At 40.8% G+C, this 21,532-nt stretch overlaps 2 protein-coding genes across 2 annotated transcripts; both read left to right on the top strand.

Annotated features, from left to right (window-relative positions):
* The first annotated feature begins 940 nt into the window (after window positions 1-940).
* LOC104426224 (metalloendoproteinase 3-MMP) lies at window positions 941-2,101 on the top strand. Its single transcript, XM_010039205.3, has one exon. It carries the CDS (start codon window positions 975-977, stop codon window positions 1,908-1,910), a length of 936 nt encoding a protein of 311 aa, XP_010037507.1. The 5' UTR covers window positions 941-974; the 3' UTR covers window positions 1,911-2,101.
* Window positions 2,102-12,874: 10,773 nt separating this feature from the next.
* LOC104427815 (metalloendoproteinase 3-MMP) lies at window positions 12,875-14,009 on the top strand. Its single transcript, XM_039304327.1, is given in 2 exon segments — window positions 12,875-13,338; window positions 13,341-14,009. Coding segments are annotated over 2 exon segments (945 nt in total). The 5' UTR covers window positions 12,875-12,881; the 3' UTR covers window positions 13,829-14,009.
* Window positions 14,010-21,532: the final 7,523 nt, after the last annotated feature.

The following is a 21,532-nucleotide window of genomic DNA, read 5'->3' as shown; positions in this document are numbered from 1 at the left end:
TTTATTATCTAAATGACACATTTATATTGGTTCATGGTATTTGGTATTTGTATTACTTTCTCTAGGTAACTATATGACACGCTCTAGACATTGCTTTGAATATAATTAGAGAATCGTATGAATAAAAATTAGAGGACAAGACCGTGAAGGTCTTCGGTCAAAGAGGCAAGTTAGGCAGGGCCTTTTTTCTTCTGAGGGTCCGCTCAACCCTTTTTAAAGACTTCTCATTAGCCTCCGGACTGTCCGGAAGATTAGCGACCATGTTTTTCCAACGTTTTTACTCAGCAATTTCCCGGTCTTGTCCTCCTGTTTTATTTTTCAAATTGGGCGTCTGAGCCAGTCATCTACAGGAGACATTCTAGATATTTGAAGTCTCTGAACAATATTTGATGTATCCAATGTTGAAATAATCATCATTAGTGCCTTTATTTTTTACTCGAGACATTATTCAAAACGTCGATTTTATGGATGGACCTTGATAAATTTGGCACGATTCGAAATGTTATGTCCATTTTTCATTTGTATTACAATAGTTATCCTTATCTCTGATACTTGTCATGTCATGTGAATTGGACACTTTGAATTGTAACTTTATTTCTTAATTATCATATAGTCGGCCCTTATATTTCTTCCGTGACAAGCGCAGAAAGGTCTCTTCTATTACGTCTTAAAGTTAGCAAGTTGGGTTCGCATTGTTTGTCCAAATTGACTGTACAAACCCATACCCCAACTTGACGGCAAAAAGTGCAAGTCAAAACAGGAAATCCTGGCGTTTCCACGAAGTTTTCTAAATAATAGACCGTACACTGTAGCGGTCCTCTCTCTCCTCACGACCTTGTTATGGCCGTACAATGCCAGGAACTTTCTTATGATTCCACTACTGAAAAAAGCCTATAAATAGAGTCTCGCAAGTGATGGCAAATACACACACAATACCATTCAAAACCAAGTGCAATCTCTCAAGCACTTGCGCAATGGCATATCCAAAGTTTTTGTCCACAATTTCATGCCTGCTTCTTGTTTCTTGTTTCTTCTTTCAATCGGTCTTAGCCCACTCTGATGACCAAAAGCAAAACCCCTTTGAGTTCATCGAGCATCTCCAAGGATGTCACAAAGGGGACAAGGTCAAGGGTCTCCAAGAGCTCAAGCAATACCTCGAAAAATTCGGGTACTTGAACTATAACCAATCCAACCTCCAAACCAATGCCAATGATGATGATTTTGACGAGCTTTTAGAGTCTGCCATCAAATTATACCAGCTCAATTATCATCTAAAGGTCACTGGAAACTTAGATTCTCAAACAGTGGCTATGATGACGATGCCTCGGTGTGGCGCTGCAGACATTGTCAACGGCACCTCCCGGATGCGGTCGGGCAAGAGAGGGACTCGCCACGGCTCGAGTAATTTCCACACCGTCGGCCACTTCACTTTCTTCGATGGGAATCCCAAATGGCCGTCCTCAAAGTACCACCTCACCTATGCCTTCTATCCTGAGACCCGGGATGACGTGGTGGGCCCCGTCTCGCGGGCTTTCAATACGTGGGCCTCAGCAACACAGTTCACATTCTCCCAATCCCAAAACTATGAGTCTGCGGACATCAAGATCGCATTCGCGAGGAGGGACCATGGCGATGGTGCCCCGTTCGATGGTCCCAATGGAGTCATAGCCCACGCATTTCAACCGACTGTTGGTATGTTCCACTACGATGCGGACGAGCCATGGTCCGCGGGTCCAGTCAGCGGTTCATACAACATGGAGACCGTGGCATTGCATGAGATCGGCCACCTTCTTGGTTTAGGGCATAGCTCAGTCGCGGGGGCCATTATGTATCCCACCATAAGTCCCGGAGTCAGCAAGGGCTTGCATGGGGATGATGTTCAGGGAATCAAAGCCTTGTATGGCGTTTGATTGGGTTGGAGTATATATGCAGTCTTTCACTTGAGCAGATTAGGTGAAGGATGTTAGGCTGAACGTTACCAAAATAGATGACTTAGCTAAGTCACGCCTGTTGTTTATGCCATTATGAGGTTGTAAACTCGAGAATTAATCACAATTTCGTGAAATAGAAGACTGAAATAAACGTTTAACGTCGAATGATGCATTTTGCTATCAACGTGACATACGTTCTTCATGACAAATTTACATCAACACATTTTCTGCTTTCGGGTCATTAAAATAGACCCAAAGGAAAGTTCTTTTTTGGAACACTCATTACTTCGGGAACCAACATAAAGCTTTTAACGATTATCTGAAAATAATTAATTTGGTGTCTATACTCTATTGATACAAAGTTCACATACACAAGCGATGTAGGGCAATGTGTTAATGATCTTCTATGAAGTCCGAAACGGGGCTTCGCTCGGCCAGTGCCAGAATGATCTTCCTCAGCAGAACGTCGAAGCGGTGTCGGAGAGGGATTATAAAAAGAACGAAGCCTGGGGAAAATTGGCTGAGTTTGAAGCTGATGGCGATGACTTTGTTAAGTAAAAGAAGGCGAAGTTTCACCTGAGCAAATGGAAGATCCACAAACGATCCGCTCAGTAAGATGAGAATAATTTGTAATCTAAAAATGCGTGAGCCAAAATTTCTTTAGTGTTTAAAAGAAAAATAGAATTATGCGGTGCAAGGAATACTTATTCAAACTAGATGTCACCAACACAGTGCCACAAGCTGAAGAATAATTAGTTGCGTCATTCGCATACATTAAGTTCAAAATTTTCCTAATTTATTACAGGACACTCTTTGACAATATTTTTTTTAAAAAGCTTAAAATTTTCTTTCTTCGGTGGAGAATAAGAATTTATAGAATCAAAACATTCCGGAGTTAACTTTTCGGTCGTCCGCCTTTTGCTTCTCTAGCAGGCGAAAGCGACTAAATTACTTCGCAAATGTTTGGGGGCTATAAAAAGGACGCACGCCCTCCGTCGAGAATAATGCTGATAGATGGCGTTCCGTGGGAAAGAACGATCATGTAGCCAACCAAAGACGGAGAGTAACAGAGCACACAAGAACAAATGCTCTACAAAGAAAACGATTGCCTTGACGTGACCTTAACATTATAAATCAACTTTTAATTACATCTGGACATTTGTCTTCAAGTTCACTAGCAAAAGCTTAATGCCAAATGTTTTTTTTTTTTTTTTTTTGGGTAAGAAATAAGTAACTTAATGCCAAATGTTCACATCTTGCTTTCATGACAAACTTACATCAACACTTCATACTGTTGAACATTCGGTGTCTATACTCTATTTATACTAGTGTATGGACATTCATTTTGTGTCTATACCCAAATCTGGCCATAACAATACAACCAGACTTTGTCCCTCTCGTGTTTCTATCTTATTTCAAAAGGTGTATTTTGAGTGAAAATAACCGACTACGAGTTAAATAAGCATATATACGTTAAGCATTCACAAAGAACGGAGGGCATCTGTGTCGTATGAAATAACATAAATTCGCTTTTATTCCGCACAAACAAAAAACTCACGTCCACTTATCTTTTATTCTTGAATTTTTTATTGTAAATTTACTCTCTTCCGGGTCATCTCAAAGAATAATCTTTTCAGTCTATCGAATGTGGCTAAAAATTTGGACCTAGCTTAGCTTGGAACCGTCACGAATTGGAGTTCAAGGGCACCCAGAGTGAGCAAAAGATGTTACGTGTGTGCGAGGATGTAAGTCGCACGTTCTAAGTAAAGGGACGGACTTTTGGAATAAGTGGAGCATTTTGGATCGACAACCCTAGGTCTGAAATTGCTTTTCGGACGTCCGACCACCAGGACGATCCTCGAAGCATCATTGGACTTCAGATGTCCAGCCATATCTCTTTCCAGACGTGCAATAGGGGTCGCAACTTTTTCGAAATTCAACGTCCGTGCCTCTTTAGGTCGACGCCCGAAGGCGCAAGGGATTGATTTTAAATAAGTGTTTTCAACCAAATTTATTAATCAGTACGACAAGCCTAACTCGAGAGAAAGATCTAGGAAGTGCCGAGGAGTGAGTGTGTTTGAGAAACGCTTGTGGATTTCTTATCTAAAGTTGATCGTTGTTGAGATATTGAGGTGTAATTTGGGTCGGGAAACATTTTGATTAAGGGTATAATTCTAGGAATTGCATTGTCTTAATCTTGATTATAGTCGAACATTCTCTTCCTTAGTCTCTTCCTGTGAGAGTAGGCACGCCCGGTCAAATCACGTAGCTCCCTCACGCTCGGTTTAATTTCATCATTTATTTTTCGACTTGATTGTTTGAGGTCCACGCTTCTGCCATTTTGCTTAACGTGGTCCGTAACACTTTTAAACTAATGATGATAACAACGCATTTTCTTTTTCCGCCATTTATATCCCACCGATGTCGTATCATGTAGGTCTTAGGAAATCTTTTAAGAACGCGTTACCCACGTCTTCTGGAACTACCCACAACTTCTCATTCACACATCGCTTGATTTCAACTCATAATTCGGTCAATTTTTCTAAGTCTTACGAAGATATACACACCACAACTACGAACGAGCCTAATAATAATAAAAAAAAATCTCCACTTACCGGTCCTTGTGGTCTGAAGAACGTGTTACCCACGTCTGCTTTGATGACCTATTTATTGTGGTCGTTGTCGCGTTGTATTTTTTTCATCTTTTCGACCCTCTCGTGTATTTAGTGGACTGGACGCACGTGAGAAATATGCAACTACAGAAACAACATTCATCAAATTACTTTCTCTAGCTGAGAATAGTGTGTTCGTCAATTGGCCATGGCCACTAACAAACCCTATTCCACCTTCTCCTACTCGCTCTTCCTTATTTTCACCATCCATGCCGTTTTAGCACGTTCACATGTCCAAGTCAAATCAGCCTTTGATTTCCTCAAGCACGTTCAGGCATCCTGTAAGGGGGAAAATTATCAAAACAGTCCTAAAGTTATTACAATTTTTCCAATCCAATCCTAACATTTTTTTTTTATCAATTCAATCCTAAAACTTTTGCATTTATGCTAATTCAGTCTGCCGGATCAAATTTAGCCAACCGATGCTAACATGGATGTTGGCCGATGCTAGCCTTCTAGCCAACGCTGACATGACAATTTTTTGATTTTTTTGATTTTTGATTTTTCCTTTACTTGGCCGAAAGGCTAGGCCTCATCAGCCACTGATGAGGCTCCCCCTCACCGGCCATTAGCAAGGGTGAGCCTTGGCCACCCTTGGCAAGGCATCACCCTCACCATTGCTAGGCAAGGTTGAGCTCACCCTCGCCGAGCAATGGCAAGGGCAACGCCCCCCAGTGAAGTCAAGGCTTGCCCTTGCCATTGCCGGCAAGGGCGAGTCTCACCAGTGGCCAACGAGGTTGACCTCACCACTAGAGGAAGAAGGAAAGTTTAAAAAAAAAAAAGATGAAAAAATTCGAAAAATTAAAAAAATTAAAAAATTGTCACTTTAACGTTAGCCAAACGAACGGCTAAATATGACTGGATCAATTGAATTTGCACAAATGCAAAAGATTTAGGATTAAATTGATAAAAAAAAGATTTAGGACTAAATTGAAAAAATTACAGTAGGTTTAGGATTGTTTTAGTAATTTTCTCGCCACAAGGATAACCACCCCCAAGGCATCCATGAGCTCAAGTGATACCTCGAGAAATTTGGCTACTTGAACCACAACCAATATGAGCATCCGATCCACACTGGTGATGACGACTTCAATGATTTGCTAGAGCACGCCGTCAGGATGTATCATCTCAATCATCATCTAAACACCACTTGAACTATGGCCAATCTAACCAGCCGGTCCATACTGGTGATGACGACTTCGACGATTTGCTAGAGCATGCCACTAAGGTTTATCACCTCAATTATTATCTAAACGCCATTGGAACCTTAGATCCCCAAATGATTTCGGAAATGATGACGCTGCGGTGCGGTGTGCCGGATATCGTCAACAGGACCACTCGGATGCAGCCCGACAAGAAAGGCCGGAACCTCCGTGGTCTCGGCTCCTTCCATGCGGTGTCCCACTACAAGTTCTCTGAGGGAAACACTAAATGGCCAATCTCACAGCACCAAATCTTAAGTTAGTGTAGTCAAGATAACAAATCATTAACTCATCATAATTATTCTTACAAATAGGAATTATTTTGCAATTTTCAGAAATGTGGCGTACATATATAAGGATTGTTTTCTTTCTTTTTTCTTTTTAAATTTCCAATTAAGAAGTCAAGAACATAGTAAGTTGAAAACGCTAGGATAGGCTAATGCTTGGGCTGATGTCACCTCAACCTCTGGAATCAGTCCCTTGTTTTTCGGATGGCATGGTGTCTTAAGTAGTCTTTCAAGACATCATTAATCCTCCAAACGATCGGATTTGCAATGGTGAGAAACTTTCTAACACAGCATGAAGAACTCCCAACCCCCTCCAGGCTCTTGCTTGAATAAGGAAAAAGGCAAATTTGAAAAATTACTAAGAATTCGTTTGGAACAGTTTAGGAAAAAAGTTAAGGTGTTTCGTGAATTTTTTATGCACCACTTTAGGAAAATGCTAGTATTGGCAATGCTAAAAGCTCGGGACATGTGGGCCTTTATCGGCTGCATTTGATTCAGCATTTGCAAGAAGCTTTGAGTCCCATGCAAATGTTAAAAGCCCAAAGTTATTTGAGGAAATACAATTGTGTTTGGTAAATTTTTTTTGTAAATGGACTTTGAGTTGAATGTATGTTTGATAAAAAAAAACTTTCGCAATAAGCTTTGATGGGTATAATATATATATATATATATATATATATATATATATATATATATATATATTGAAAATTGAACTAAACTCTTCACCGAATCGGGGAAGGGCTACGGCGCCGCGGCGAGCCGTTTTAGCGGCCGACGGCCGTCGGCTAAGGTCGCTCGAGGTTGGGCGACCTCGGGTGAGGGTCGCTCGACCCGGGGCCGCGTGACTCAAGCGACCGCCGCCTGGGTCTTGCGGCCACAGGTGGCCCCCGCCTAGGTCTCGTGACTCCGGTCACCGTTGCATGACCCTTGCGAGACCCAGGTGAGGGCCGCTTGCGGCCGCGAGACCTAGGCGGTGGTCGCCTGGGTCACGTGGCCCCTAGGTCGAGCGACCTTTGGCGACCCTCGCTGGAGGTCGCACCTCAGGCGACCTCAGCCGATGGCTACTAGCGCCGGATTTGGCTTGCTAGTGGCCGTAGCCCTTCGCCGATCCGGCAAAGGGCTGCCTCCTTTTCAATTAAAAAAATAATAATTAGGGGAAAAATTGGAAATATTAAGAATTAATGAGGGTAGTTTTAAAAGGGAAAAAATAATTTTAGTATTTTGAAGGCAAGTTGAAATTAAAAACTGGCTTCAAAGTTGAATCAAATGATCCAATATTTTCCCAAGGGGCTTTTAGGGCTGAAAACCCCTTAAAAATGATGAATCAAATGTAGCCATCATTTTCGATATGCTATTGTGGGATTTAATGATCTATTTTTTTATTCTAATCATGCCCTCATTGATAATTGTAGGGAATCGCTAGATGGCCGGCTTTTAATTACCATCTCACCTGTGGCATAGAGAACAGCTTCGATGGGCCCGGAGGAACCATTGCCCATGATTTCCCGCCAACTGGCAGGCCATTCCGCTACGATGCAGGCGAGATGCTTGATGGGATCCGATTCCCTTGTCTAAATTACTACCACATGCCGTTCCGCTACGACGCCACGATTAGTGGATTAAATTGAAACTCTTGTGGGTTTTGAGCAGGGGGAATATTTACTGTTTGGTCATAATTTCTTTCGATTATTCATATATTTTTTCTTGACTATATTTACTGTTTGGTCATAATTTCTTTCGATTATTCATATATTTTTTCTTGACTTTTTATTAAAATCGATATAATCTATCGTATACGATATTGAAATTGAGAATTGTGATGCAGAAAAAATGTAATATTCTGTTTATTATCAAATGAAGAGTACATAGATCTATCTATAAGCTTTACAAAAACATCAGGGAACTATGCTGAATCTCCTATAATCTCTTAAATATATTTCTGATACTATTAAAAGGATATTAAAACCAAGTGATGCATTTTCTAGCGACAAAAGAAAAAAAAAAAAAGAGAGAGAAAAGAAAATATCTAGCGTGTTACGACATGATTAAGCATCTAGTCTATGACGCTTTGATGCCGCCCTATATCTGGGTACGATCCGCACATGTTCTTGGTCTGTGGTTCTAATAGAGATAAGGGAATCAGATGCCATCGATGTCGCTTCAAAACATAGCACAAGCATCTCACTCCTTCATGTATAAATGGAAGTTCCTTCGCTATACCACTGCAAAGGCGAAAACATGCGTCGAAGCTTAGGAAATACTCCCAGTTCCATCCCTGGCTGGAACACCACCTCCGATGATTACCTCGAACACATCTCGAGAATGTCAAGGACGCTTAGCGTCAATCCCGATATCTCTCAATACCCGAACGTGTACAGAGCCTTCAAGAATGAGCCGGCCTCCAACGAAGTCCAAAACGGGGCTCTGCTCGGCCAGTACCAGAATGATCTTCCTCGGCAGAAGGTCGAGGCAGTGTCGGAGCGGGACCGTAAAAAGAACGAAGGCCGTGGAGGATCTGCTGAGTTAGAAGCTAATGCTGATAGCTCTGCTGGGCAAAAGCCGGCGAAGCTTCAGCTGAGCAAATGGAAGACCTTCAGACAGTTCTAACCGGGATCCAAATGCACTAGTGTTGTTCGTGCAGGAATAAATTTGGTCATGGCATGCAGTAGTACTTTACAGTGTTAAAGTGAGTGTTATACTTTCTTACACAGTAGTTTACAGTTGCAATGTAACAAGGCTTTGGGCACTGTCCCTCTGCTCTGAGAAAATATTCAGTGGTTAGTAACCACAACGTCATCGGCTGACGTGGCGTGCATATTTCACTGAGAAAGTGACATCTGTCCGTGAGCTGAAATATGTAGAAATTGAAAAATTAAAATCGGAAGGGCTAGGACGCTCTTTTCTCTCTTCTCTGGCAAATCACTGACAGAAGGAATAATAAATGCTTGTCTCCGCTCAAAACCCTCTCTCTCATCTTTTCAATTTTTCGGGGCTTGTTTACCCAGGCGCTCTCTCTCCCCTCTTTTCTTTTCTCTCTCATCTTTTCAATTTTTCAAGCAATAGGCTTGTTCACCTGCTCTCTCTCTCCCCTTTTCGGAGAAAATATTCGCTTGTTTCTCACTTGCATCAACAAGAAGACGGCATTTTTTTTTTTGGTAAAGGTAAGAAATAAGAAGACGGCATTTTTCTTCCTCCATCTTTCCAGAAAATCAAACGTTGGAGCGATTTCCATCAACGCAGATCAAGCAACAAGCGTAACCTTGGACGACTAGCGCACAGGGAGTGAGAGATTATTCGTAGTCTCCAAAGAGAATGGGGTGCACGCTGTTGGTCCTCCTCTCTGATGTTGTTCATCTGGTTTCTCTTGCTGCCTGACTGTGCAGGCCGACCATATTCATAGAGATCATATAAAGAGTGGGGTGCATGCTCACGGACGATCACGGGAAACTGTATCATAAGGGCGGTTGCGGAGGGTTCGGGAAGGGCAACTTCTCGGAGCTCTTCAAGCCCATCGAGGAGTACGAGAAGACGCTAGAAGGGCGGCGAGTCTCTGCCTACCACCATTTGTTACCTAGTGTGGGTTTCTCGTGGAAGCATAGTTCGTCGCCGTATATTTGAGAGCTAAGTCTAGTGGAATGAACACTCTTTGTTGATGAGGTTGGGTGCGTTTGTGCTTCTCTGATGAACAATAATGAAGAAAACTCTATAGTCGGATTTGAGATTGCACGTCACGGCATGAACCAGCAAAGAAGAATTGAACCTATGTGCACAGATAGATGACGACAGTTCCTTCTTCATCGCCTCTATCTTAGACCATATATGATTGGCCTTTTGACATCACAATAGCAAACTCTAATCATTGATGCTCTAAAAGCATGAAAGCTCTATCGTCGGATGTGAGAAGAAGCACATTGAAAGCGGCAAATTTTTACGGTCGCTCGTAGCATTTCGTTAACAATGCATATTTGTAGATCGAAATAGATGGCTAATTATGCCGTCCCTGTCAAGTCTTCATACTAAAGCTTTATTGCTGCTAAAAAAATTCTGGTTGATGGAATCTTCAAAGTGGTGAAGCTTTAAATGCAATGATAACGTGAATGCATAGTTGGCCAAAAAAATAAAGTACAAAATGGCGAGAGGAAAAAAAAACACGAAGGCATAAGAAGAAATGAAGAAACAGGTATGCAATTTCTCTTTTGCATTATAAAGAATATCTCATTCTTTCAAAGGATCCCAAACAATGCATGAAAGTTCACTTAGGATGGTCCCAAAAAATTACTGCTGATACACAAACATAAAGCCATTAGTTGATTTCTATCATAGAGATGGGGCAATGCGTCTGCACTCTGCTTGAAATGTCCGCCCACCATTCCTGGCAACATTTTGGCCTTCCTCGATCGCGCTGGTCAATAGCTTCACCACTGGATCGTTCACGAGTTCTTCCTTCGTCAGTGCATCAAATATGGGTGGTTTTCCTAACAGCCCTTCATCCATTCGCCCAGTTCTTCAACATCTGTGATGGCGTAAATTATGCCCCCGACAACCAGAGTATGTGCATACTCAGTCTAGCAAGAGAAACAAGATGAACAACATCAGAGAGGAGGACCAACAGCATGCACCCCATTCTTTTTGGAGACTGCGAATAATCTCCCACTCCCCTTGCCCTGGTTGTCCGAGGTTATTCCTGTCGCTTGATCTGCATTGATGAAAATCGCTCCAATGTTCGATTTTCTAGAGAAGATGGAGGAAGATAAATTCCGTCTTCTTGTTGATGTGGTGAGAAACAAGCGAATATTTTCTCCGAAAAAGAAGGGGGGAGAGAGAGTTACTTGAAAAGTTGAAAAGAGGGAAAAGTACAAAAAAAGTCATAAACCTTTTGTCTTTGTGCCGATTTACCAATTTAGTCCCAAGTCTTTTTACGTTATGCCAATTCAGTCTTTTTCGGCCAATTTTGGCCGGATTTTGTTGACTAGACGCCGGCCGGCTGATGTAGCCTGATTGGCGTTAATGTGAACAACTTTTAATAATATTTTAATAATTTTAATTTTAATTTTAAATTTTTTTTCTGCTCCTCTTCTTCCTCTAGCCGGTCGCTGGACCTCGGCAACCGGCCAGAGGTGACGGCCGATGAGGTTGAGGTCGACCTCGCCGGTCCGTCGCAATCCTCCTCCCATGAGCCCTTACCCCTCGCCACGGTAGTCCCGCCGGCGGCGAGCTGAGTTCCACCCCCATCCCCAACACCACCAGAGCCCAATCACAGCCGGGATCCCGACCTCGCTTGTCACCGCCATGGACGAGGCTCTTCTCCAGATCTGGAGCTGGGCCGCTGGAAAGACGAAGCGGAAGACGAACAGAGGAAGTCGCGGGCAGATTTTGGATTTCTGGGTTCAATTTTTTCCCCTATTCTCCCGACGAGCTGCGATGAAAAATGGGAGAGCTTCGGCATTCAGGTGGCCTTGGAAAGTCAACGTGCTTATCTCGGGAGCCCGTGACTTAATGGGCCTTTTTATTAATCCGACGATTGTCTATTGTAGTAGAGAATAACCGAGTAAAGGATTGGGCTGCTAAACTTAAAAACTCAACCTTTTACTTCCTAATTGGGTAGCACATCCCCTCAGCCACTGTGGGACTTGCTTTGTCTTGATGCTCCTATTGTAAGCCTGAATGTTTAAGACTGTTTTGGTTCAATAAAACTTCCTTTGACCCAAAAAAAAAAAAACAACAACAACACTAAGGGGCAGTGGCTGTTGCTCCATATGATAGTAGACTGATGATTAATTAGTTATCTCAACATTGCCTTATCCTCAATCGAGTTAATCACATAAGGAGATATAGAATTCATACAGGGTCCCACTTAAAACACAAATCTTCTTATAGATTGATTTGCACTATCATCGGCAATACACCGCATCTTTAATGAAAGTGATGATTACACAAATGATTCTTGAAAATTAATTAAAATGTCCAATGTCATCTTTGAACTTTTAATTTGTTCGATGTAGTCCTTGAATTTTGGTTCAATGTGTAATATCATCCTTAAGCTTTTAGTTAGTTCAATGTGGTCCTTAAACTTTTGGTAAATATTCAATTTAGTCCATAAATTTTATGAATTTCATGCAAACAAAATGATTATATTGAACATTTACTAATAGTTTAAGAACTATATTGTACAAATTAAAAGTTTAAAGATGACATTGTAAATTATACTAAAGTTTGGGAACTATATTACATATTAGAAAGTTCAGGGACTACTTGCATTTAATAAAACTAGAATGTACCTATGCAGCATTTGTGGCTTTTCACACGCAATATAGGAATCCCACGTGTCGATTCTTTTGAATTATATAACACAATGCTTTAGCATTGTGTTTGGCTCGCGATACTTAAGTGGGGATCAAAGACTAGGTCAATGTCTGCGAGGCTTTCTCTATGAAATACATAAAATTAACAATTGAGTTCTAACAATATTACTTCTTCGGTTCCCAGTTTTACACGTCTTCTTCTCAAAGACCTAGTAAAGGTCGTTTTTAGTACCGTACTCAGGGTTTCTTTCCTCGAATTCCCAGTCTTATACGCGTTTTTCTCGAAGATCGATGCGGTCGTTGTCTGTTAGTACGTACTTGCGGTTTCTTCCATTCATGAACATTTCAATTTCGAAGGGACCTTATGACCTAGCTACTGCTACACCTCAAAAGGGACATGTATCCATAAATAGGCCTCCTTCGATACGGCAACAATGCATAAAACATTCATTCTCTGCTAGAAGAGTGCGCGTTCATCAGTTCAGCCATGGATGCTATGTTCTTTTCCACCTTCTCATACTTGCTCCTCCTCACTTCCCTCTTTCACGCCGCCTCAGCACATTCAGATGACCAAATAAAATCGCCCTTTGAGTTCCTCCAGCACCTTCAGGGATGTCACAAGGGCAATCATACCGGAGGCATTCGCGAGCTCAAGAGATACCTCGAGAAATTTGGTTATTTGAATTACAACCAATCCGGTCATCCGACAATCCATGCCGACGACGACGACTTCGACGACCTGTTAGAATTTGCTGTTAAGACGTACCAACTCAATTATCATCTGAATGTCACGGGAACTTTGGATCCCCAGACTACGTCCAAAATGATGAGACCACGATGCGGCGTGGCGGACATCATTAATGGAACCACCCGCATGGGGTTCGGAAAGAAAGGGCGGAACCTCCGTGGGATCGGATCTTTCCATACCGTGTCTCACTATGCGTTCTTGGAGGAAGCCCTAGATGGCCGGCCTCTAATTACCATCTCACCTATGGCTTCCTCCCAGGGACCCCAGAGGCTGCCACGGCCCCAGTTGCCCGGGCTTTTGCCACGTGGACCTCGGTGACACGCTTCACTTTCTCGTACGTCGAGGACCATGAAATTGCCAACATACAGATAGGGTTTGCAAGAGGAGACCATGGAGACGGTGCACACAACAGCTTCGATGGCCCCGGAGGAACTCTTGCCCACGCGTTTCCGCCAACAGTCGGGCTGTTCCACTACGACGCGGATGAGAAGTGGGCCGTTGATCCACCCTCCGGCTCGGCCGCTTTTAACGTGGAGACGGTGGCTTTACACGAGATCGGTCACCTCCTTGGGCTAGGGCACAGCGATGTTGAAGGGGCCATCATGTACTCCTCCATAGCTCCTGGGACTACCAAAGGTCTCCATGCGGATGATATTCAAGGAATCAAGGCGTTATACAACTTTTGATTAGGGGTTTGAATTGATTCTCTTTGTGGGTTTTGAGCAAGGGAAGCATTTACTATTTGGTCATAATTTCCTTCGATTTATACGTATCATTTATTTTTAAGGTCCGCTACAATCCATATAATGTATCTTATACAACTTTGACTCCCTTCTACAATATGGAGGATGGGATTTTGCTTGTGAAGCTTGAACTAGTCGCAACCGTACCATCACAAGCTATTAGCAGAATCTTGACACTCTACACAATGTATAAGTAAAGCCACCCGATTCATCTCGAAGGGTCCTTTATAGCTCAATCCTAGTTTTCACAAAGATACTATTGAAAGCCGAGCGATGCTTCTTCTTGAGATAGCTAGTATAAGCACTTAGAAGGGGGGATGAATAGGTGCACAAATAATTTCTCGAGATACGGAAGCGATTCTAGGCAAACGATAGAAATGAAGTTCTCTCTTAATACGATTAAAGTAAAGTAAAGAGTAGGGAAGAGAAAGTTTAACACAAGGTTTATAGTGGTTCGGCTTATTCCAAGCCTACGTCCACTCTTCCGCACTGACAGCCCACCGGCTGGATTTCACTATGAACAAAAGAGAAGTTACAAGACAGGCTTTTCCTTGATTCCACAGTGTAGATGTTCTATCACACTTCCTCAAGGTTTCTTACAAATATAGACTCTCTTTTGTTTACAAGATTTCGCTCAACAAATGAATTGACTAAGAACAAAGAGCTTCAGACTTTGGAATTCTTCTATCGTGCACACCCTCGAACAACTGGAACGTCTTCCTTATATACTTCTTCATGCCATCATACCCGTTGGCACTTACCAAAGGAATTCCTCCAATCTACCCGTTGGACGGAATCAATTAGGAAGATCATTCAAGCTATTAAAGGAACATGTCGATAGCCCATCAATCATGTTCGCCCATACAATCAGGATCTCGGTTTCCATAAGTAGAACATTCCAAGTATACTTTGCCAATCATCGGATCCTTAATCTTCGAATCAATTATGATCAAATAAAGGATTCCATCATGTCATATCCAGCCAAGAGATCTTCTCTAGTCGATAAGGTCACATCCTTAATGAAACATCCAGTTCGGATAGCCTTTCTTCAACGGATTAGAAACGTCAATGAGGATAGACTTTGAGTCTTGAGTCTGGCTGTCCGGAAGTCTTCAGACTTTAAATAGCAGAGTCTGCAAGCCTTCAGACTAGACTGATGGAAATGTTTTGTCAACTTCAAAACACTTCAAGAGGATTTCTCCAACAATCTCTCCCTTTTTGATGGTGACAAAACTTTCCTGCAGATTTGGAAAACTTTGACCTGCAAAACATTTCTCAAACACATATGCATATCTTATAGAGATAAATGGCTAAATGAATAACACTAGAATCTGCAACCACAGAAAATAGGTTAGTCTAGTATGCAATAAAGCCATCCATAAGATATCAATAGTAGTTAATAATATAAGCAGTCAAATCCAAATCCCAAATTTAGTCCACATCCAGACACGCAAGTCAAGTCAAAACAAACCACAAACCAAACAAGCCAAAAGCTCGACAAATTTAAGTTCAAAGTTTTTCAAATCTCGCATCTCTCCTCCTTTTTGTCAGCATAAAAAAGAAAGGTTGAGATGAAAATGGAGTAGAGTCAAGAATGCTTGGGAACATGAACAAACTGGAAATCTCCCATTGACTGAACGATGCCTTCCAGCCTTTTCAAGTCTTCTTTCAGTTGTGCAACATCCTCACCCTTAGCATTAGCTTGAATCTGAAGAGAAAGGGCTTGGATCTGATCATCCAATGAACCCGAAGAAGCTTGACCTACATTCTGCAAGTTCTGAACTTCGCATCCCAATGCATATATCTGACCTTGCATCTCCAAGAGAATATCCATAACTCTGCGAAAATCTGCTGAATTATCGGTGCAACGTCTTTGGCGTCGGCACGATCGATGGAGTAAATGCGGACGATGGTATATCAAAGCATAATCACGCAGATTTGGCGATGAAACATCATGACCTTCCTCGGGAAATTGAGAGGCATAGATGTCCTCTGGATCTGTGGAGAGCGGCCGACTCCCTCACTGGTTGCAGGATATGAGGGCATTCCTCTTTCCTCTTGATCTCCCCCTTTTTCCATGCCTTTAGGTGGAGAAGAGTGCTCCTCATGTTCTCCTTCATTTTGATCTCTTTTCTCCTCTTCTTCTTTTTCAACTCTCTCTTTCTCAGCATCTCTTTCTTCTTCTTCTTCTTCTCTTTCCTCCGTTTCTTTTTCCTCTAATTCTTTCTCTTCTCTTTCTTTGGTCCGCTGTTCTGAGTCTTTCTCTGGAACAGAACGACTCAGATTCTTCAATGCCATTGCAGAAATAGTGATGTTTTCCTCATCATCTTCATCCTCAATGATGAGAGCTCTTCTTCTCTTGGATGAAGCATCCATGGGCTCCTTCCCTTTTCTTTTTGCTGCAGAAGAGATTGGATGAGTTTTGACTGGAGTCTTCTCCTTGAATTTCTCGAATGCCTTGCTTAGTTCCTTCAGACACATTTTAGTCACCATTTTCAGTCCTACCACCATATGATCGCACGATCGAGCACAAAGAATTTGCGGAGGCTGAGTGTTCAGATGTCTGAATAACTTCGTCACAAGACTTGGATAAAGAAGTTGACCTCTGTCCTTCATCACTGCTTTATACATGTGGAACATAATAGTGTGAGGAAGAGAAAACATTTTCCCAGTGATGATGGCATACATCAGCTTTGCCTCTGAACTTGAAACATCAGTCTTGGAAGTTGATTTTGGTCTGAGGCAATTGATCACAATCTTGTGAAGCAAAATGTTGAATGCACTCATCCTTGAGTAAGAAATCTTTTCCTCTGTTCTCCTGTCCTTAACAAGTTCCAATGTAGCACGAGCAATAGATACTTTGATCCGTTGATATCTTCCTCTCTCAACTCCTAACACATCTGCTAGCATATCCATATCCATTACAAAGTCTTGATCTTTGACACTGAAAGAGAATCTATTCGCATCCAAGAAACTAAGATTTGAATAGAAATATGCAGTTAATTGAGGATAGGCCTCTGTGGTGTCTGAGCAGAATTTTTCAAGTTGAAAATAACCGAACTTTTCCCTCAAGTTCACATTCACATCCAGAAAATCAAAATCCACACTCTTAGGGTTTATTACCCCACGCTTCAGCAGTTTTGAGTATAGATCATTATGTTCCTTTGATCTAAACAACTCTCCCATTTTTCCTCGATTTTCCACCGCAACACCCATTCTCGGTTGAAATTGGTTGTACAATTTGTCATCATCATTCCCATCTATCGGATTAAATCCCCAATCACGAGGATCACTTGGAATATTCGCAAGGGTTTCTTCTGCCACCCCTTTACGAGCAATTCTCAAACTTTCCATTTTTCGCAAAAAGATATATTCATTTCCATATCCTTTGTCCTTAAGAAAATCATCGACATAGTTCAATGGAGTACCAGTCCCTTTTAAAGCACGATACAGCTTATAAATAAAAGAGGGTCTTTGAACTCTTATAGGATCTGCATCTTCAATGATTTCTTCCTTTTGTTGATGATCAACACCTTGAGGTCTAGATGGAGGAGAATGACGCTGCTGAGAATGTTGTGGACTCTCGCTGATTTGGAGACACTTCTTCTTCAGTGAGATCGAAGTGCGTAGGCCCCTCACTCATTCGCCGTGGTCCCCTGCTTGCGATCCTCGAAGACTTTCTTGAAGACGACATCTTTCTTAGTCTTTGAAAGATTCCTTGCTTGACTTTCCCAAGAAAGATGACAACTTTTTCGAAGATTAAATAAGAGAGGAAAACAGGAATGGAAGATTGGTGCTTTTTAGGGTTTTGGAGTTAAGCGAAGAGAAACCGACTGTATATAAAACAGTCAAAAGGAGGGAATAACAAACGTCGTAATGGAAAGTGAAAAGATGCATTTTAAAAAAAACTGCCTTTTTTCGAAAAATGGTCATTTCAAAATAACTCATTTTTCAAAAGGAAACGTTGCAATAATCTCGTCAATTAAAGATAGCGGTTGAGATAACAATAATCAAACACGGTTGATGAACGTACCTTTTCAAGATGAGATTTAGAGAGAAATAACTTACGGTCAAAGTCTTGCAGTCAAAGTCTTGTTTGTCGAGAGTCTCTAGACTTTAACTTCTTCAAACCTCAAAATGTTGAGTCTGAACGGATAATTTCAAATTGATTTTTCTCCAAAGGCTTTGTAAATATATCCGCAAGTTGGTTCTTTGAGTCAACAAACTGAATCGTAATTTCTCCATTTTGAACATGATCTTTAATGAAGTGATGTCGAATCTCTATATGCTTTGCTCTTGAGTGAAGAATTGGATTTTTGGTGAGATTGATTGTGCTGGTGTTATCACATTTAATCTCCGTGCATGAATCTTCAATTCCAAAGTCTCTTAGCTGTTGTTTTATCCACAGAATTTGTGAACAACAACTTCCAAGAGCTACATACTCTGCTTCTGCTGTAGAGAGAGCTACTGTACTTTGCTTCCTTGAAAACCAAGACACCGTCCTGCCTCCAAGTAGTTGACAGGTACCTGAGGTGCTCTTTCTATCAATTCTGCATCCGGCCAAGTTTGCGTCTGAGTATCCAAGAAGAGTAAAGTCTCCCCTTTTAGGATACCAGAGACCAAAGCTTGAAGTTGATGCAATATATTTGATAATACGCTTTGCAGCATTTAAATGAGATTCTTTAGGGTCTGCTTGAAATCTGGCACAAATGCAAACACTAAACAAAATGTCAGGTCTAGAAGCAGTAAGATAAAGAAGTGAACCGATGATACTCCTGAATAACTTTTGGTCGACTTTCTTTCCTCCTTCATCTTTGTCTATCTTCAAGGAACTTGACATTGGTATTTCAGCCTTTTTGCAATTGTCCAGTCCAAACTTTTTAACAAGATCATTAGCATATTTTTCTTGATGAATAAAAGTTCATTCCTTCAGTTGTTTCACTTGAAGTCCAAGAAAGAAGGTTAACTCACCCATCATGCTCATTTCAAATTCATCATGCATGGTCTTAGAGAATTTCTTTGCACAGACTTTCATTAGAGGATCCAAAAATAATATCATCGACATATATTTGAACAAGCAGAAAACTCTCACTTTCTCTTTTAATAAAAAGAGTAGTGTCTACTTTACCTTTAACAAAACCATTTTTAATTAAAAACTTACTCAGTCTGTCGTACCAAGCTCGAGGTGCTTGTTTTAAGCCATATAAGGCATTTTTGAGTCTGAATACTGAGTCTGGTTTCCTTGGGTCTTCAAACCCAGGTGGTTGTTCCACATAGACTTCCTCATGCATGAATCCATTTAGGAAGGCACTTTTGACATCCATTTGGAATAACCTAAAATTTTTATAACAAGCAAAAGCAAGTAATAATCGAATTGCTTCTAACCTTGCTACTGGTGCGTAAGTCTCGTCATAGTCTATCCCTTCTTCTTGTGTGTATCCCTTGGCCACGAGTCTTGCCTTGTTTCTTATGACTTTTCATTTCTCGTTCATCTTGTTCCTGAAAACCCATTTAGCTCCAATAACAGACTTACCTTTCGGTTTAGGAGTCAATTCCCAGACATCATTAATACTGAATTGATTGAGCTCTTCTTGCATAGCTTCAATCCAGCTTTCATCAGATAAAGCTTCTTCTATACTTTTGGGTTCTATTTCAGAAATAAGAGCCACAACACTAGACTCTTCGCGCCTTTTGGATCTTGTGCGAATTCCTTCATTGATGTCTCCAATAATAAGATCTTTGGGATGACTGGACTTATGTTTCCGATTCTGGTTAATTTGTCAGATTGATGGTCACTTCCTTCACTTGAATCTTCAACAGTCACTTGTTGCTGGTCCTTCAAAGTCTGAGCTATTTCCTGAGATTTAGACTTTGTAGAGTCTGGAGCAGGTTCAGATTCTTCAAGATGAGTCTGAATGGATTCATTTTGCATAGAATCTTGGAATTTAACATTCATTGATTCTTCCACTGTTTGAGTTTTCTTGTTGTAGACTCTGTACGCTTTGCTTGTGGTTGAATATTCAAGGAAGATGCCTTCATCTGACTTTTCTTCAAACTTACCAACTCGATCATTTGCATTTTTCAGTATAAAACATTTGCATCCGAATACATGAAAATATGAAACAATAGGCTTCTTTTCTTTGAATAGTTCATAGGGGTTTTTTTTTTTCTAGAATAGGCCTTAGAAAAACTCTATTTATAATGTAACATGCTGTTGAAACTGATTCAGCCCAAAAACGTGAAGAGATGTTACTTTCAATTAAAAGAGTTCTAGCCATTTCTTGAAGCGATCTATTCTTTCTTTCCACAACTCCATTTTGCTCTGGAGTATATGGAGAGGAGAATACATGCTGAAAACCAGATTCATTATAAAATTTTGTAAAATCATGATTTTCAAATTCACCTCCATGATCTGTTCTTATACTCGAGATAACATACCATTTTTCATTTTGAACCTTTTTAGCAAACTTTTCAAAGTAAGAGAAAGTTTCAGACTTACTTGCTAAGAAATATACCCAAGTAAATCGTGAGTAGTCATCCACAATTACTAGGCAGTATTTCTTACCTCCAATGCTTTGTGTTCTGGTTGGTCCAAAAAGATCCATATGCAGAAGCTGCAGTACACGATTAGTTGAAACTTGATTTATTGGTTTAAAGGAATTTCTCACCTGTTATCCCAATATACATGGTGTACATAGATCAGACTTTTGGTATGATAAATTGGGTAGACCACGAACAAGCTTCTTTGCTGAAATTTTGGCTATCTGCTTCATATTGATATGCCCAAGCTTCCTGTGCCATAAGTTTGCTTCGTCTTGGATTGAGATTAGACATTGCGATTCATCTGGTTTCACATCCAAGAGATAGATATTTCCATATCTTCAACCCATGAATGACTGAGTAGAATCTTTACTAATTCCTGAACATATTCTCTCTTGAAAGTTGATTTTGAAACCAGTATCACATAGTTGACTAATACTGAGCAAATTGTAATTAAGTCATTCCACTAAGGAAACATTGCTGATTGTGAGGTTTCCAATCTTTACAGTTCCAAATCCCACAATTTTTCCTTTGCCGTTTTCTCCAAAAGAAACTTTTCCACCATTTACTCAAACAAGCTTTATGAAGTAATTTGAGTCTCCTGTCATGTGTCTTGAGCATCCACTATCCAGATACCATTTTACCTTTTTCTTGATAGTGACCTGCATTTAAAAAAACTCAAACCTTCTTTGGTACCCATATTTTCTTGGGTCCATTGGTGTTAGTATGATATGCGGTTTTTGCCCAAACCTTTTTAACAGTTTCCAAATCATAGGACATTCTTTTTCAAAATGATCTCGCACTATTGCACTTTGAGCATCCGAGAGCATTGCGACCTCTTTGGTTTTACAAAGATTCTTTTAAAATGATTTTTGTAAGCATCTCTTATGGGTCTTTGTTTGATTCTTTCCTTTACTTTAGGAAAATCAATTAAAGAAACGGTTTCAGCAGTCATTCCCAAACCAGATTTATTGAAATAAGGTCTTTGAACAGAGAGAATTTTTTCTAGTTTCTCAGATCCTATAGAAAATCTTTTGGAAATATTTGAGATATCACTTTTCAAGAATGCATTTTCTTTTAAAAGATTATCTTCACTTTCTTTAAGAG

The sequence above is a fragment of the Eucalyptus grandis genome, chromosome 11 (genome assembly GCF_016545825.1).
Source record: "Eucalyptus grandis isolate ANBG69807.140 chromosome 11, ASM1654582v1, whole genome shotgun sequence".
In the NCBI taxonomy this organism is placed as follows: Eukaryota; Viridiplantae; Streptophyta; class Magnoliopsida; order Myrtales; family Myrtaceae; genus Eucalyptus; species Eucalyptus grandis.
This window is presented reverse-complemented; position numbering and strand designations above follow the sequence as displayed.

Bases quoted from the DNA above. Each gene is read 5' to 3' on its own strand.
- LOC104426224 (XM_010039205.3), top strand. From the start codon at position 975: ATGGCATATCCAAAGTTTTTGTCCACAATTTCATGCCTGCTTCTTGTT.